General features: G+C 40.7%; 1 protein-coding gene across 1 annotated transcript; it reads left to right on the top strand.

Moving 5' to 3' along the window:
* Positions 1 to 11718: 11718 nt before the first annotated feature.
* On the top strand, positions 11719 to 17559 carry LOC129728679 (uncharacterized). Its single transcript, XM_055687130.1, has 2 exons — positions 11719 to 17364; positions 17413 to 17559. The coding sequence occupies exons 1-2, from the start codon at positions 11719 to 11721 to the stop codon at positions 17557 to 17559; spliced, it is 5793 nt and encodes a 1930-aa protein (XP_055543105.1).
* Positions 17560 to 19695: the final 2136 nt, after the last annotated feature.

The following is a 19695-nucleotide window of genomic DNA, read 5'->3' as shown; positions in this document are numbered from 1 at the left end:
GTTTGTATGCTTTGGTAGGTAAAAAATTCCAAAAATTATTTAAACATGTGTCCCGTTTTTTGAACCCATTTGTCCCGTTTTTATCCCGAGAAAATCTGGTCAGCCTAGCCATAAAATAATTCAATTTCATTCTTGTTTTGGATACGGCAGCAAGTGAAACCGCGGTGCCGGCTACAGAGGTAAACGTCATCTGGAGCAAAGAGACTATTAAATTATTTACCCCCAATTGAGTGTATTCCCAAACCTATTCCAAGAAATACATTGACATAAGACAGGCTGTCGTATTATACGTTATCTCTGCCGTCGTGTCTTATCAACAACCTCTTCAACTTTTTGTTTAGAATGAATAACAAATCCAGTAGAAATAATCAAAGTGTATTTTTTATATGTTGGAGTAAATCTATTTTAACAAATTATAAGTTCGAAGGAGAAAGGCTGGGTCTCACCGCTAGGTGGATTAATTTAGGTTTTTCTCTTAATAGTGATAACGTAGAAGTCAAAAAACAATGTCCAAAAATCAATGTTCGGTATATTTTTTGCCTTTCTCCTAGAAAGGTATAGCAATCACTGGAACAACCAAAAGTATAAAAGTGCTCCAAAGTGTCGAATCTCGTATATCAATCGACTTAGTTTGACGAGCTGAGCATTTTCTGTATGTGTGTGTGTATGTGTGTGTGTAACGCTCTCCCAATCTCACTCGATTTTCACAGAGATGGCTGGACCGATCTTCATGAAATTAATTGCAAATGAGAGGTCTAGTTGCCCCATAAGACTCTATTGAATTTCATTGCAATCGGATTTTTAGTTTAGAGGTTATGTTCAAAAATGTGAAAATCACGAAACATCATTATCTCATAAACTACTCAACCGATTTTAACAATATTGGTATCAAATGAACGAGCTACTTATTAAAAATACCTTAACTTTTGAGTTTCATGGAGATTGAACATGCGGTTCAGAAGTTATTTAAAGAAACGTGTTTTGGAGTGTGTTTAATCTCACTCATGTTTCTCAGAGATGGCTGAACCGATTTTCATAAAATCAGTGTCAAATGGAAGGTCTAGTTGCCCCATAAGACCCTATTGATTTGTTTTGCAATCGGATTATTACTTTGCCTGTTATGTTTAAAAATGTGAAATCCAGCTACGAAAAGGATCATATTCCGAAGACTACTCAAACTCACTCACTTTTCTCAGAGATGGCTGAACCGATTTCCACGAAATTAGTGTCAAATGAAAGGTCTAGCTGCCTCATAACACCTTATTGAATTTCAATGTAATCGGACTGTAACTTCGTCTGTAAAGTACCAGAATGTGAAAATCACGAAACTTCATTATCTCAGAAAGTACACAACCGATTTGAACAATATTGGTATCAAATGAACGGGCTAGTTGAAGGTTAATTGATGAATTTTATAGTGATTAAACACGTGGTTCAAAAATTGTGAAAAGAAACATGTTCCGGTGACTTTTCAAATTCACTCGTTTTCCCGAAAATGGCTGGACTAAATTCAACAATCTGAGTGTCAAATGAAAAGTTTGGCTTTCCTATAGGTTCCCATTTTATTTTACTATAATCGTATTTTCATTCCAACCGTTATGTATTAAATTATAAAAACAACGGAAGTCTATTATCTCAAAGATCACACGACTTATTTGAACATATCTAGTGTCATTTGAACAGGTTGTCTCTCAAACTCACAAGTAAGAAATTTCATAGCAATTAGATATGTGGTTCAAAAGTTATGAAAATAAACTAAATTCAAAGACTATTTAAAACTGTAACTGCTTTGATCAAAACATATGGCCTCAACACAATTTAAATTTGGTATTGTGCTATTCGTACGTTCCCGGTACTGCTCGTGATTGAAGTGTTTTCTGTGTGTGTGTGTGTGTGTGTGTGTGTGTGTGTGTGTGTGTGTGTGTGTGCAGATTTTTATTTTCACTCACTTTTCTCAGAGATGGCTGGACCGATTTTAATGAAATTATATGCAAATGAAAGTTCTAGTTGCCCCATAAGACACTACTAAATTTCATTGTAATTGGATTTTTATTTTAGAGGTTATGTTTAAAAATGTAAAAATCACGAAATATCAATATCTCAGAAACCAAACAACCGATTTCAATAAAATTGGTATCAAATGAACGGGCTATTTTAAAAACCCCTAACTTTTGAATTTTATATAGACTGAACATGTGGTTCAAAAGTTATAAAAAGAAACGTCTTCTGAAGACTGTTTAATCTCACTAATGTTTCTCAGAGATGGCTGGACCGATTTCCACAAAAACAGTGTCATATGGAAGGTCTAGTTACTCCATAGGACCTTATTGATTTTTTTGCAATCGGATTGTTACTTTGCCTGTTATGTTTAAAACTGTGAAATCTAGCTATGAAAAGAAACATATTCCGAAGAATACATAAACTCACTCACTTTTCTCAGAGATGGCTGAACCGATTTTCACGAAATAAGTGTCAAATGAACGGTCTAGCTGACTCATAACACCCCATTGAATTTTACTGTAATCGAACTGTAACTCCGTCTGTAATGAACCGAATTGTGAAAATCACGAAACTTCATTATCTCAGCAGGTACACAACCGATTTGGTCAATTGTATTATCAGATGAACAGGCTAGTTAAGGGTTAACTGATGAATTATGATTTAACACGTGGTTTCAAAGTTTGGTTGCCCTATACGTTTCATTTGATTATAATCGAACTAAGCAACCGTTATGTATTGAATTGTTAATAAAACAACGAAATTCTAACATCTCAAAGATTACACGACTTAATTGAACATTACTAGTGTCATACGAACGAGTCATATCTCAAACTTACAAATAACAAACTTCATAACAATTTGATATGTGGTTCAAAAGTTATGGAACGAAAAGAAATTCAAAGGCTATTTAAAACTATACCTGCTTTGATCAATATATGTGGCCACAATATAATTTAAATGTGCTATCGTACTATTTGAATATTCCCGGTATCGCTCGTGATTGACTTGTTCGAAATTAAGAATCATTACTTTCATTTCGCTATTTATTGAGCATTTACTTTACGTCAAATTTCATATTTTATACTTATATTACAACATCATTATTTTAGAACCCAAAAAGTGAATACACATTTATTGGATTGAAGCGTTCATGTAAATCTATTTTTACAAATAATAAGTTTGAATGAGAAAGGCTTAGACTGACCGCTAGGTGGATTAGTTTAGGTTTTTCAAGAAATTTTCACAAGTTATGACAGTTTACGACTGAAAATGCCTACCTGCATCGTTAAACAATGCAAAATACCGTTAAAATGGCGTTTGCTCGTTGACCGAGATCTACGTCAAAACCCCAACACGTGCTTCTGTTTGCCTTTTTTTCGTTACTAATACAGAAAAATGTCTTCTTCCATTCCGAGTTGTGCTCTCGTCGTGTTCGGTCGCAATTTTATTTCGATCTCGATAGTGCCGACCAGTAATTCGCCTTCAAGGTCACCGTGCATTGTATTGCGTGTGCACTGCTGCTCGTTGCCGTCGTCTATTGAAGACAAAAGAACGCATCATCGCCTTTTGCCACCGTACGCCACAGACTGTGCGTTGTGTCGCTACTGCGAGAGATCCAGTACCCGGCGCACTGCTGTTTGGCTGTATTGGTGCTGCTGTGTGGCTGGAACAGCTGCAGCTTTTGCTACCGGACTCTTGTGTGAAGGACTGGAGATTGGCATCGCCCGTGCGCTGATTGTGGTGGAGAGCGGCTGCAGAAGCTAAGTGGTTTTTTTTCTACAATATTATTTGCTGATTGGCATTTTGCGTGTGTGGCTCACGCGTCCAACATGGACGACGAACGCGGGGATGAAAACCCGCTCGTTCCACCGCCTAGCCCTCCCGGATACAAAGTTCCAAGGGTTAAAAATGGGGCCCCGCAGGAAGCTACCCATCGGCTTAAGCAGTATCCGGAGGGCAAAGCTGGTATTGGGGCTGTATTTTTCCGGCCGAAAGTAAAAGCATTGAACACAATGCAAATCTGTAGAGATCTGGCACGGTTTACAGCCGTGACTGAAATTACCAAAGTACGCCCGAATAAGCTGCGTGTTTTGGTGTCCGACCTCAAGCAAGCAAACGAGATTGCTGCTTGTGAGCTCTTCACGCGGGAGTACCACGTGTACATTCCAGCTCGCGTAGTTGAGATTGACGGTGTGGTCAGCGGATCGAGTCTGACCGTCGAGGACCTGTTGAAGGCTGGAGAAGGCATCTTCAAGGATTCCAGCCTTAAACCAGTCAAGATACTCGAATGTAAGCAATTACATTCAGTATCGCTCGACAAGGGTGTAAGAACTTACACCCCATCAGACTCTTTTCGCGTGACTTTCGCCGGGTCTGCTCTGCCGAGCTATGTGCTCGTGGACATGGTGCGTCTACCCGTGCGCTTGTTTGTACCGCGGGTAATGAATTGCCTAAAGTGCAAACAGTTGGGCCATACGGCTTCCCACTGTGGCAATAAAGCACGTTGTGGAAAGTGCGGAGAGCAACATGCGGATGACGCCTGTAATAAGGGTGCTGAAAAGTGCTTTTATTGTGGGCAGACTCCGCATGAGCTGTCTGCATGTCCCGCGTACAAACAGCGCCAAGAGAAGATAAAGCGGTCTCTGAAAGAGCGCTCTAAGCGCACTTTCGCAGAAATGCTCAAATAGGCCCCTGCCACCAAACTGGTTTCCCCGAATCTTTTTGAGGTCTTGTCATCCGATGAGTCTGATTCTGACGAGAAGAAAAAACTAGAAAGAGAAAAAACCTCTCTTCCCCTAGACTTCCCAGGAAGGGACAGAGAAGGTCTTCATCTGAAGTGACTGATACTAAGAAACAAAAAAGTGCTGTACAAAATCCGAAGCAAACTCCTCCGGGATTGGCAAAACTGAATTCAAGTAAGGAGGTTCCAGCACTTCCAGGAACATCAAAAAACCCAACTGTTCCTTCTTTTTCGTCCAAGATTCAGCCAGAATCTGGACTGCTGAAGTTTTCAGATATTGTGGACTGGATTTTTGAAAATTTCAACATAACTGATCCTCTTAAAAGTCTTCTGCTGGCATTTCTACCAACACTTAAAACGTTTTTGAAGCAGTTGACTGCTAAATGGCCCCTCCTTGCAGCGATCGTATCCTTCGATGGCTAAATCATCGGCTGAGATGAAGGATTCTATCTCTGTCTTACAGTGGAATTGTAGAAGTATCATCCCCAAAATTGATTCACTTAAAGTTTTGATTAATAAGCATAAATGCGATGCATTTTCCCTCTGTGAAACTTGGCTCACTTCAAATGTAGATCTTAACTTCCATGATTTTAATATAATTCGCCTTGACCGAGACACCCCTTACGGAGGAGTACTTCTAGGGATTAAGAAGTGCTATTCTTTCGATCGTATTAACCTCCCCTCGGTTCCAGGCGTCGTAGCTGTCGCATATCAAATGACAATACAAGGTAAAGAGCTTTGTATTGCCTCAATATATATTCCTCCCAGAGCACAGGTTGGGCAACGACTGCTTTTTGATTTAATAGAACTTCTTCCCTCGCCACGTTTGATTTTGGGAGACTTCAACTCTCATGATGTGGCTTGGGGTTCCCCTTCTAATGATAACCGTTCCTCTTTGATATATAACCTCTGCGACGACTTCGACATGACAATATTAAACAACGGGGACATGACACGCGTTCCGAAATATCCAGCGCGCCCCAGTGCTTTGGATTTATCTTTATGTTCAACATCGCTACGGTTGGATTGCATATGGAAGGAAGTCCTTGATCCCCACGGTAGCGATCATTTGCCTATCCAAATTTCAATTGATAATGGTTCAACTCGCACGCGATCAGTTGATATTCCGTATGACCTCACACGGAATATCGATTGGAAGTTATACGAGAAAATGATTTCAGAAGCTGTCGAGTCGATTCAACATCACCCACCACTTGAAGATTATAACCTCCTCGCGGGCTTGATTCTCGACGTCACGTTGCAAGCCCAAACGAAGAAATATCCCGGCGTGACTATCAAAGAACGGCCTCCCACTCCGTGGTGGGACAAAGAGTGCTCCGATGTCTACACGGAAAAATCCGACGCGTTTAAGGCCTTCTTTTGGGAGACAGGTAAACCCGACGACTTTAAGCGGTATTTGGAGCTTGATACCAAGTTTAAAAGCTTGATCCGAGCAAAGAAACGCGGATATTGGCGTCGGTTCGTAAACGAAACGTCGAAGGAGACATCGATGAGCACTCTTTGGAACACAACCCGAAGAATGCGAAATCGTATAACGGTCAACGAAAGCGAGGAGTCTTCAAGTCGGTGGATATTTGATTTTGCCAGGAAAGTATGTCCGGACTCTGTTCCTGCGCAAAACTTTGTTCGCGATACGTCTCCGTGCCACGACGCGATAGAATCACCTTTTACGATGGCAGAATTTTCAGTTGCCCTCCTGTCCTGTAACAATAACGCACCTGGGCTAGATAGAATCAAATTCAACATGTTGAATAACTGCCAACTGCCAAGAGGCGCTTGTTGAACTTGTTCAATAAGTTCCTGGAGCAAAATATTCTACCGCAGGATTGGTGGCAAGTGAAGGTGATCGCCATCCAAAAACCGGGAAAACCAGCTTCTGATCACAACTCTTATAGGCCGATTGCAAAGCTATCCTGTATCCGGAAATTGATGGAAAAAATGATAATCCGTCGTTTAGACCATTGGGTCGAATCAAATGGTCCACTATCAGATACTCAATTTGGCTTCCGCCGTGCCAAAGATACGAATGATTGTCTTGCGTTGCTTTCTACAGAAATTCAGCTAGCATATGCTCGCAAAGAACAAATGGCTTATGTGTTCTTGGACATTAAGGGGGTTTTTGATTCCGTTTCTATTGACATTCTTTCGGGCAAACATCACCGACAAGGATTTTCACCGATTTTAAACAACTTTTTGCATAATTTGTTGTCCGAAAAGCATATGCATTTTACGCATGGTGATTTGGCAACTTTTCGCATTAGCTACATGGGTCTTCCCCAGGGCTCATGCTTAAGCTCCCTCCTCTATAATTTTTATGTGAATGACATTGACGCATGTCTGGCAAATTTATGCACGATAAGACAACTTGCGGACGATAACGTGGTTTCTGTTACAGGAGCCAAAGCTGCCGATTTGCAAGGACCATTGCAAGATACCTTGGACAATTTGTCTGCTTGGGCTTTACAGCTTGGTATCGAATTCTCTACGGAGAAGACTGAGATTGTTATTTTTTTCTAGGAAGCGCGAGCCTGCTCAGCTCCACTTACAGTTAATGGGTGAAACGATTTCTCAGGTTTTGGTATCTAAATATCTTGGTGTCTGGTTCGATTCGAAAAGCACCTGGGGATGACACGTTCGATATTTGATGAAAAAATGTCAACAAAGAGTGTATTTTCTCCGGACAATTACTGGATCATGGTGAGGCGCCCATCCAGGAGACCTTATAAGGCTTTACCAAACAACGGTATTGTCGGTGCTTGAGTATGGGTGTTTCTGCTTCCGCTCCGCAGCAAACACCCATTTAATCAAGCTGGAACGATTGCAGTATCGTTGTTTGCGTATTGCCTTGGGTTGCATGCATTCGACCCACACGATGAGTTTGGAAGTTTTGGCGGACGTTCCTTCATTAAAAGGCCGCTTTTGAGTTCTGACTACTCGTATTCTCATCAAATGTGAGGTTTTGAACCCCTTGGTAATTGAAAATTTCGATAGGCTAGTTGAACTTAATTCTCAAACCCGTTTCATGACTGGATATTTCAATCACATGTCTCAAAGTATAAATCCTTCCTCATACACCTCCAATCGTGTCAACTTGTTAGATACTTCTGTTTCTACTGTGTTTTTCGATACATCCATGATAGAAGAAACTCGTGGAATCCCGGATCATTTACGCGTGCAGCAGATCCCTAAAATATTTTATAACAAATTTAAAAACATCAACTGCGACAATGCGTTTTATACTGATGGATCACTTCTCAACGGGTCCACTGGCTTCGGTATCTTCAACAATAATTTTACCGCCTCCTACAAGCTCGATAATCCTGCTTCTGTTTACGTCGCAGAATAGGCTGCAATTCAGTATACCTTAGGGATTATTGAAAAAATGCCCACGGACCATTACTTAATCTTTACGGACAGTCTCGGTTCTATTGAGGCTCTCCGATCGATGAAGGATGTAAGGTACTCTCCGTATTTCCTGGGGAAAATACGGGAACATCTGAGTGCTTTATCCGAAAAATCTTCTCAGATTACCTTAGTGTGGGTCCCTTCTCAATGTTCCATTCCGGGCAATGAGAAAGCGGACACTTTGGCTAAGGTGGGCCCAACAAACGGTGATATTTACAACAGACCAATTGCCTACAATGAATTTTTCAAATTTTCTCGTCAGAATACGCTTGTCAACTGGCAGGCCTCGTGGGATAAGGGAGAACTGGGGAGGTGGCAACACAGCATCATCCCCAAGGTTTCCACCAAACCTTGGTTTCGGGGGTTTGATGTAGGACGAGATTTCATTCGCATGATGTCTCGGATTATGTCCAACCACTACGGGTTAGATGCACATCTCCTGCGCATTGGGCTGGCGAGCAGTAATCATTGCGTTTGTGGATCGGGGTATCAAGACATTGAACACGTGGTTTGCCTTTAGCTTATGAGATATTTTAGACCATAAGGCATTAGACTTAATTGGCTCCGTAAAACATTAATTTGTATTGTGCCGTGTCAAATAAATGTGAGAACAAAAAAAATTTCTTCTTCTTCCTCACCTTTGTATACCTCATTGCACCGGGGCACCCGATTTTTGCTTTATTAACCTCGGCAAGAGTGGAAAACTTAGCTGTAGAGTGTGCTCATAGCGGTTATCAGGAAGTTCTGATGGAGGGCTTTATTTTAAATGATGCGCTGATAATTCTTGATTCTCCCGGAAAGTTTCATGTTTGAGAACTAAACATTCGTACACATTATTATCATTTTTTGGATGGCGGTACCGTACAGTCACCCACATGGATACTGAAAAAATTGTTTCACCTTTCAGCAGTCATGTCTTGGTGTTGTCGTCAGTTGATTTTGACGTTAAGTATACATCATATCAACAGTGTATAAATTAGTTCGACTTTTGCTCACGCGCAGCGACAATAATGTCCGATGAATTCTGCAAGAGTCAGGTATCTTGTTCTAGTCATCTTTGATTATTTGTTATACAAACGTTGTATTATACTTTGTTTATGTACTTATCCAACAATGAACTCTAGCTTAACAGAAGTTGTTTAAGCGTTTGCAAAAGATTACCAGCAACACTAACATATATGTGCTGCGTAACGGCGCTTTAAAGGGCTCCATTCATCAGTGGCGTTATCGCTTAATAAAAACTATTTGAACGTATCAAACGGCAACCCGGCAACTGTTATTCTGCAAGTGTTGTTCAAGTGCTGCATACATGCGTTTGAAATCTTTTTAGATGCAATTCTTCAGTTCTTCTAGATGCGAACGTTAGATCACTAGTTTTGTGAAACATCCTTCTAAACGCGTCGTATGGTTGGTTTATTACAGTGTCTAAAGTTTTTTTTAAATTGCTTGAAAAGAGTTCTGTAATTTTATAGCTTATTAAGCTATTAATAGACGGATTTCGGTAAAACAAAAGATTAATAAGCTGGTACTCAACTCAAGTGACTGTTGGGTAATGATCTTGTTTATTAGTAAACCAAAGGTTGCTCTATTGGTAATAATAATTTAAGCGAACATTTAGATAGCTTAATGTAATCTTATATTAAAAAAAAAAACAATGTGCAATGAAAAAAGTCCCGAAAGAGTCGTTTATTAAAACATAAACATTTCATTTCTTACATTCAACAGGTATACATGGTTTTGAACCTTTTTTGTCCAGGTTCTAGTCTTTAATTACATCTAGACAAAGATGACTAGAACAAGATACCTGACTCTTGCAGAATTCATCGGACATTATTGTCGCTGCGCGTGAGCAAAAGTCGAAATAATTTATACACTGTTAATATGATGCATACTTAACGCCAAAATCAACTGACGACAACGCCAAGACATGACTCCTGAAAGGTGAAATTTTTTTTTCAGTATCCATGTGGGCGACTGTACGGTACCGCCATCCGAAAAATGATAATAATGTGTACGAATGTTTAGTTCTCAAACATGAAACTTTCCGGAAGAATCAAGAATTATCAGCGCATCATTTGAAATAAAGCCCACCATCAGAACTTCCTGATAACCGCTATGAGCACTCTACAGCTAAGTTTTCCACTCTTGCCGAGGTTAATAAAGCAAAAATCGGGTGCCCCGGTGCAATGAGGTATACAAAGGTGAGGAAGAAGAAGACATTCGTCTGTATTAGTAACGAAAAAAAGGCAAACAGAAGCACGTGTTGGGGTTTTGGCGTATATCTCGGTCAACGAGCAAACGCCATTTTAACGGTATTTTGCATTGTTTAACGATGCAGGTAGGCATTTTCAGTCGTAAACTGTCATAACTTGTGAAAATTTCTTGAAAAAAATATACCGAACATTGATTTTTGGACATTGTTTTTTGACTTCTACGCCATCACTATTAACAGAAAAACCTAAATTAATCCACCTAGCGGTAAGACCCAGCCTTTCTCCTTCGAACTTATAACTTGTTAAAATAGATTTACTCCAACACTTAAAAAATACACCTTGATTATTTCTGCTGGATTTGTTATTCATTCTAAACAAAAAATTTTTGGTAGCCAACAGCACAACTATACCGAACATTTAAAATTTAACATATCATCGGCTTCGTGCAACACTGGCACAACTCAAATTTTTGCATTTTTGATGGCAAACGATGCCAAATACTGTTAAGTTTCATCACACGAAATCCCATTTCGAAAATCACAAAAATTCCAGAGTTATGAATAAAAGTGCTTGCTGCACAAATCGGAATTTCTACATAAAGTTAGTGAAAATAAGGTTTTAACTTGGACAACGTGAGCACGTAATATGTGCATAATAGACCCAAAGGTGTTAAATAAGGATTGGTGTAAGATGCGCCAATTCGACTGGCGAGCCCACAGTCCACGTTTAACAGGTACAGCACTCTCTATATGTCGATTTTGCTTTCACGCCTCTTACCTATCGAAAGGATCGCCATACGCAGAGTGCCAGCGAATGGACTTACATGCCAGACCGACGGTTCTTCGATCACGCCCATTGCTCATCTAGAGGATCGTCATAAGTAGAGGATATAACGGACATCAAACGAGCGCACTTCGCTATCATTTGGCAAACGATTCACATTGCGTTCAAAATTTTCCTAATAAGTTTCAACTTGGCATAGTTTTCCACTTGTTATGAGTTCAATTACAGTATTAGAAAATAATATTCAACAAGAGCAGGTATTTGTGCAAACATTTAATATTATTAAACGTGACACTTATTTGTATTTCGTTACTGGAACAGAGATAGGGCAAAGTCCAAAATTGTTAAAGCAACTCATTTGCGATTACCATAACCTACTAAAGGTACCACATTCTATTAAAATTAAGTATAAATTTATTCTTACCAATTTGCTTCGTTGGCAGGAATTTTATAATAAACTTCACTATTTCCTATCGGAGGAAGTATTTATAAAATCCGAATTCACTTGTGCTGTGGTAACATCTTATAAAATTCCTTTACTGCAAGGACAGGAGAATGCCAAAAATCGGGAAGAAGAATGGATCTTCTGATCTCCAGTCAGGGAGCGATACTGGTAACAATGGATCCGATGTTAAATCGCACGACGCTACTGATCCGAGCGGTGCTGCTAATGCCGATACAAGCGTACAGAATCAATGTATTCAGCGTCACTCGTCGGAGCATCAGCAACAACCGCCACAGAAATCATTTCACGCAGCCGTTTCAGTTAGTTCAGCTAGCGTAGCAAGCAGTAGCGCTCAGAGCAGCATGCGAAGAAAAATGGAATTACAGCTACGGAAATTAGAAGAAGCTAAAGCGATTGAGCAACGGTTTTTAGACATGAAATTTGCTATCCTTGATAAGTTCGAAAACGACACTAGCAGCGTGATCGATGATATTCCGTCGATTGCTGATAAGGTTTCGCAAATCGAAAACTGGATCGATGATACAAATAAGGTTGGTAACGAAGACCCCGGTTTGCAACTCGAAGTAATAAACACAACGACCCCAAAACAAACCCTACCAGTGAATTCTGTACATTTTCCCCGTGGTAATCAAACTCGTGACCATTTTATTCCCGGGTATGGTTCAACACCTAATCGACAACCAATAATTCAACCACCCATCGTTTCGCGAGTGAATCGTTCGACTAATGCGAATAATATAGAGGATGAAACAGTTTGTATTCTCAATCGTAGCCAATTGGCTGCACGCCATGCAGTGTCGAAGGATCTCCCGGAGTTCAGTGGTAAGCTGGAGGATTGGCCACTTTTCTTCGCAATGTTCAATACTTCCACGCAAATGTGCGGTTTTTCGGCCGAAGAAAATATGCTACGGCTCCGCAAATGCTTGAAAGGAGCGGCGTTAAATGCAGTCAGTTGCGAATTACTTCACCCATCCAACGTTGCAAGCGTTATATCAACACTAAAAATGTTGTACGGCAGGCCAGAAAGGATTATTCAGGCTTTAATTTTGAAAATCGAGGAGCTTCCATCGTTGGACACTGATGACTTCGATACTGTTATTCAGTTTGCGCTTGGAGTCAAAAACCTTTGTGCCACAATACAGGCCTGTGAAATACCAGACTTTGTTTATAATGTCGCTCTTAGGAGCAAATTAGTAGAACGTTTACCACCCTGGTTGAAATATAAATGGGCAGAAGCTACAGAGGGAAGCGTTATGCCAAGCCTGCAAGATTTCAATGCATGGTTGTATGCTGTGGCTGAAAGGTTGAACTCAGTTAAACCCATACGGAGCAGCGAACAAAAAGGGACCGATCGTAAACTGGGATTTCGGGCGAAAAAGGAAAATTTTCTTAATGTCCATGTTCAAACAGACAAGCATACAGAGATAGGTAAACCTCAACCTAGCAAACATCAAGAATTTCCGAAAGCTTGTGGCGTGTGTAAGGGCACCTGTTCTTCGCTAGAAAAATGCAAACGCTTCTCGGAATTCGGTTATGACTCAAGATGGGCAACCATAAAAGAACTCAAACTTTGCCGAAAATGCCTTAACCGCCATTACACTTCCTGTAATCGAAAGAAACCGTGTGGAATTGACGGCTGTACTTTCCTGCATCATCCTCTTTTACATTGCAATAAGAAAGTGGTAATTCCACCTAGCTCAGTCGCAGACAAATCTATTGAAGAAAGTGAACGTAGCTGCAACGTACACCAACAACGAACCAGCGATGTTCTGTTCAGATTTGTGCCTGTGATTCTGCACGGCCCGTCTAAAGCGATTCAGACATATGCGTTTATCGATGATGGCTCAGAACTAACTCTCCTAGAGAAAGGACTAGCTGATGAGCTGGGTGTCAGCGGAAAATCTTCACCCCTGTGCCTAAAATGGACCGGAGACACTCGGCGACTAGAAAGGACTTCTCAGAAAGTGGATTTGGAAATTGCCGGTACATCGAAGTACGCGAAGAGATTCAAACTCACCAACGTAAGAACCGTAGAAAAGCTTCAACTTCGTCCACAAACTATGCTGATCGACGAGTTGCAGAACCGTTTTCCGCACTTGAAGGGATTACCAATAGAATCCTATCGAAATACCTCCCCGCGTATTCTTATAGGAGTTGATCATGCCAAACTGGGACATGTAACTAACAGTCGCGAAGGTAAACCATCGGAGCCAATAGGCATAAAAACGTGCTTGGGGTGGTGCGTATATGGGTCTTTAATATCCAATGGCTCAGATAGCTGCTCCTTTAATAACCATCAGCTCGATGGTTGCCAGTGTAATCACGACTGCGACAACGTGCTTCATAACGAGATGAAGAATTATTTTTCTCTTGATAGTATGGGAGTCGTAAAATCAGGAAATTTTATACTTTCGACTGAGGATGAACGAGCACAAAAATTGCTGAAAATGCTAACGTGCTGGAAAGGAGGAAAATACGAGTCGGGCCTACTCTGGAAATACGACAACCCGCGTCTTCCCGCTAGTAGAGAAATGGCCCTCAAGCGATGGCGGTGTCTGGAGCGACGAATGGAGAACGACCCTAAACTTAGTGATGTGTTAAACGCGAAAATCGCGGATTATGTCTCTCAGGGCTACATACGAAGGCTCACTAACGAGGAACTGAATACACAGCATTCCCGTATCTGGTACCTTCCAGTATTCCCGGTCGTAAACCCAAACAAACCACTTAAAACAAGATTGGTTTGGGACGCAGCTGCCAAAGCGTTTGGTGTTTCACTAAATTCAGTACTGCTCAAAGGACCAGATCTCTTAACGTCATTGCTCGGAGTCCTCATTCAATTTCGGGAATATCGTGTAGCAGTATGTGGCGATTTGCGAGAAATGTACCACCAGATACAAATGCGAGAAGAAGACCAGCAATGTCAACGTTTTTTCTGGGGTCGTGAGGAACATTCCGCAGAACCATACGTATATGTTATGCAGGTTTTGACCTTTGGCGCCTGCTGTTCGCCTAGCACAGCTCAATACGTAAAAAACGAACATGCAAAACGCTATGAGCAGAAAAGCCCTGCTGCTTTTCGTGCAATAACCGAGCAACATTATGTTGACGATATGCTAGTGAGCGTGGAGACAGAAAAAGAAGCGACAGAGCTTGTCGGCGAAGTAAAACGAATTCATGCAGAGGGTGGATTTGAAATGCGAAACTGGCTTTCTAATTCCGAAGAGGTGCTAGCAAATTTGACCGACAAACCAACCGCCGAGAAAAACTTGGACGTATGCGATGGAGCCCCCACTGAAAAAATCCTCGGAATGTGGTGGAATACTAAAAAAGATTGTTTCACATTTAAACTCTCCAACAAGTGTCAAGATGAGTTTCTATCCGGATTTCGTCGACCCACCAAGCGTGAGGTTCTTCGTACACTGATGCTGATGTTCGATCCGCTTGGCCTTATCGCCCACTTTATGATGTTTTTAAAAGTCCTGTTACAGGAGATCTGGAGATCTGGAATCAATTGGGATGACTGCGTCTGTGACGCGGAGTTTCAAAAATGGTTAATGTGGATTGACGAGCTTCCCAAACTGAAACTAGTGGAAATTCCGCGCTGTTATCGCAACATTACATCAATAAGCGCTGAAATTCAACTTCACGCCTTCGTCGACGCCAGTGAAAACGGATTTGCCGCCGTCGTATACTTACGATACACAGAAGGAAGTACTATCGAATGTGCCCTAATAGGTGCCAAAACACGGGTAGCGCCATTGCGGTATTTATCAATTCCTCGCTCAGAACTGCAGGCGGCTGTGATAGGAACACGTCTAACTAACAACGTGCTCAAAGCACTTAATGTTAAAGTTAGTCGACGATATTTTTATACTGACTCTCGAGACGTTTGCTGTTGGTTAAATTCGGATCACCGAAGGTATAATTCTTACGTAGCTTGCAAGGTAAGCGAGATTCTTGAAAGTACCGAGCCTGCAGAATGGCATTGGATTTCGACCAAGTATAACGTCGCCGATGAAGGGACGAAATGGAAGGGAAAACCGGATCTTAGCGCAACGAGCCGATGGTTTCACGGCCCCGCATTCTTATGGAAACCGGAAACAGAGTGGCCGATAACCTCGCGCCAATATGGGCCAACGGATGAAGAACTCCGGCCCCATCTTATGGTGCACACCTTAGCATTACAACCAGCAATAAATGCGTATAAATTTTCGAGTTGGACTACGTTACTGCGTAAAGTTTCTTCACTGTACCGGTGTGCTCTCAATTGGAAACGGCGAGTAAAAAAGATACAGCTAATCAGCGGATCGCTTACCCGAGGTGAGTACACCTTAGCCGAATGTTATTTATACCGTACCGCTCAAGAAGATGTATTTGCGGATGAAATAGCCATTTTTATGAATAATTCTGGGGCTCAAACAACTAAGCCACTTCCCAAATGCAGCTCGTTATACCGACTCTGCGCATATTTAGATGAAAGCAATGTTTTGCGTATTCGCGGTCGCACTGCAGCATGCAAATATATTGATGCCGGTGCAGTTGACCCAGTTATACTTCCTCGTCGGCACCATATCACTCACTTGATAATAGCGGACTTCCATCAACGTTTTCATCATCAGAATCACGAAACGGTTCTAAACGAATTACGACAGATTTATTACATACCAAGACTGAAGAGCATCTTTAAAAAGGTACGCAGTGAATGTCAGCAGTGCAAAAACGAACGGGCTAAGCCTCGCCCGCCTTTAATGGCAGATCTTCCAGTCGGTCGATTAGCTGCATACTGTCGTCCGTTCACACATACAGGAGTGGATTACTTCGGTCCCATAACTATCTCGCTCGGTCGTCGGGTGGAAAAACGGTGGGTGGTGCTTGCTACTTGCCTGACGACACGAGCAATTCATTTACAAATTGCCTTTACATTGTCAACCGATTCATGCATAATGGCTTTACGAAACATATTCGGAAGACGGGGAACCCCGGCCGTCATATATAGTGACTGCGGTACCAATTTTCAAGGCGCTTCGAAAGAATTTAAAACCGCAATGGAGAACGTAGACCACGATCGACTGGTGAAGGAATTCACGTCGGCTCATACCGAATGGAAGTTCAATCCTCCAGCTTCACCCCACATGGGGGGAGCCTGGGAACGACTCATCAGAACCGTAAAGATAAACCTAAACAATGTTTTGGCATCGAGAGTAACATCAGCGGAAGTTCTCGAGAATGCTCTGACGGAGGTGGAAAATATCGTGAATTCCAGGCCGCTGACAGACATTCCGCTTGAGAATGATTTTTCTCCAGTATTAACACCTAACCATTTTTTGATTCAATCTTCAAACGGTTTGAAACCCTTGGTTCCACTCGACAACAGCCCAGTTGCTCTCTATAATAATTACAAAACCTCTCAAGTTTTAGCTAACATGTTTTGGAAGCAATGGCTACGGGACTATCTGCCAACGATTACTAGACGTACCAAGTGGTTTGCTGCTGTGGAACCAATCAAAGTCAATGACCTTGTTGTCGTGGTTGATCCAAAATTACCCCGAAATTGCTGGCCTAAGGGAAGAGTGATCGCAGCCCAAACCGGTTTGGATGGTCAGGTACGACGAGCAACCGTGCGGACTGGATATGGCGGAATATATGAAAGACCGGCAGTGAAGCTCGCTGTACTCGACGTTGGCGTAGGAAATAATGCGCCTAGTGCAGAACCTGCGCATTCCGGGGGGAGTGTAAGATGCGCCAATTCGACTGGCGAGCCCACAGTCCACGTTTAACAGGTACAGCACTCTCTATATGTCGATTTTGCTTTCACGCCTCTTACCTATCGAAAGGATCGCCATACGCAGAGTGCCAGCGAATGGACTTACATGCCAGACCGACGGTTCTTCGATCACGCCCATTGCTCATCTAGAGGATCGTCATAAGTAGAGGATATAACGGACATCAAACGAGCGCACTTCGCTATCATTTGGCAAACGATTCACATTGCGTTCAAAATTTTCCTAATAAGTTTCAACTTGGCATAGTTTTCCACTTGTTATGAGTTCAATTACAGTATTAGAAAATAATATTCAACAAGAGCAGGTATTTGTGCAAACATTTAATATTATTAAACGTGACACTTATTTGTATTTCGTTACTGGAACAGAGATAGGGCAAAGTCCAAAATTGTTAAAGCAACTTATTTGCGATTACCATAACCTACTAAAGGTACCACATTCTATTAAAATTAAGTATAAATTTATTCTTACCAATTTGCTTCGTTGGCAGGAATTTTATAATAAACTTCACTATTTCCTATCGGAGGAAGTATTTATAAAATCCGAATTCACTTGTGCTGTGGTAACAATTGGTAATCTTACACTTCAAAGTTTTCTTGAAAACCCAAAAATAAATTTTTGACGCAAATTTTCAAACGCGTTTTTCTCGAAACTATGTTTTTTGAGTTGTGCCAGTGTTGCACGAAACCGACGATATAAATATAGATTAACACATATACATGCAAATAACATTAAATTCTTTCAACTATATGATGCGAATTAGTTTTTGATTGTGGTATAATCGATTTGTACTCATATACTGCCTATAAGTATTCAGATTTTTCAAGTCAACGTTAGTCAGTAGATTTCAAATAATGTATAATTCAATGTTGTTCCTTATACATTAATTTAAATGATCTTATCAGTGAAATTGGAATTCTTTAACGCAGTTGATATTACTGATCGTTTCTGAGAGGCATCCAATGAATGGCCTAATACCAATCAATATGGGTTCTTGAAACCTGGATTATACCCAGTGGCCAGAATCCGACCTTAAACTCAATTTTCAATCCAGATGACCACTTCTGGTTGCCTGATAATCGTAAAATCCATCATAAAACTGCCGAACTGCCTAATCTGGGTATTTTTATGGCGAAGATGGCGACAGTTTCCGATCAACAGCCTAAAGTGACAAATATTATCCAATACGATTTGGGGAAGCGGTATGATACCCTAAGGCCAGAAATCATCTTCAGACGCCATTTTAAATTTCTAGACAGTAGCTTCCGGTTTCTATCAGTCTAAAAGGGACAAACATTACCCAATGTGAGTTTTTCAGTACCCGGGATGATGCTCAGAGCCCAGCAATCAACTTCATACTTCATTTTGAAATCCGGACTTGTGACACCTGTTTTCTTTAAATAAGTCGTGTAATCTTTAAAAGAAGAAATTTTCAATATTTTTACAATTTAACACATAATGGATAAAATAAAAGTCCGATTACACTGGTCAACACAAGTGTTGCCCCGAAGGTCAAACTAAGAAAAAATGAAAAATTATAGCTTTTCCTGTGAATTTCTTTCTTTCTAGGGCAACTATTATGAGCCTAAGAGCAGCATTTTTTTCGATTTTGTCAACGATTGAATTTAAAAAAGTTTTCTGAACACGTTTCTTTTCATAACCTTCGAACTACATGTTCAATCATCATAAAATTCGTTATTTAGGGTTTTTTTTTATTTGGTACCGATTTTGTTCAAATTGGTTGTGTAGTTTCTGAGATAAAGGAGTTTCATTAATTTTACATTTTGATACATAACAGACAAAGTTACAGTCCGATTATAATAAAATTCAATAGGATCTTATCAGGCAACTAGACCTTCCTATTGCAACTTATTTTGTGATAATCGGTCCATCCATCTCTGAGAAAAGTGGGTGAGTTCAAACAGTCTTAGAAACATGTTTCTTGTCATAGCCTGATTTCACATTATTATACATAACGGACAAAGTTAAAGTCCAATAACAAATAAAATTCAATAGGGTATTATGGGGCAATAAGACCTTCCATATGACACTAATTTGTGAAAATCGGTTCAGCCATCTCTGAGAAAAGTGAGTGAGTTTAAATAGTGTTTGAAACACGTTTCTTTGCATAACTTTTGAACTACATATCCAATCATTATAAAATTATTTCACAAATAAAAAAACAAGCCCGTTCTTTTGATACCAATTTGATTCAAATCGGTTTTGTAGTTTCTGAGATAATGAAGTTTTGTGATTTTCACATTTTGATACATAACCTCG

Source organism: Wyeomyia smithii, chromosome 3 (genome assembly GCF_029784165.1).
Source record: "Wyeomyia smithii strain HCP4-BCI-WySm-NY-G18 chromosome 3, ASM2978416v1, whole genome shotgun sequence".
NCBI lineage: Eukaryota > Metazoa > Arthropoda > Insecta > Diptera > Culicidae > Wyeomyia > Wyeomyia smithii.
The sequence above is the reverse complement of the archived record's forward strand: the minus strand, read 5'-3'. Positions and strand labels throughout refer to the sequence as shown.

Coding starts and splice junctions, on each gene's coding strand:
- LOC129728679 (XM_055687130.1), top strand. CDS start 11,719: ATGCCAAAAATCGGGAAGAAGAATGGATCTTCTGATCTCCAGTCAGGG. Junction 17,365..17,412: donor CTGCGCATTCCGGGGGGAGT/GTAAGATGCGCC, acceptor CACGTTTAACAG/GTACAGCACTCTCTATATGT.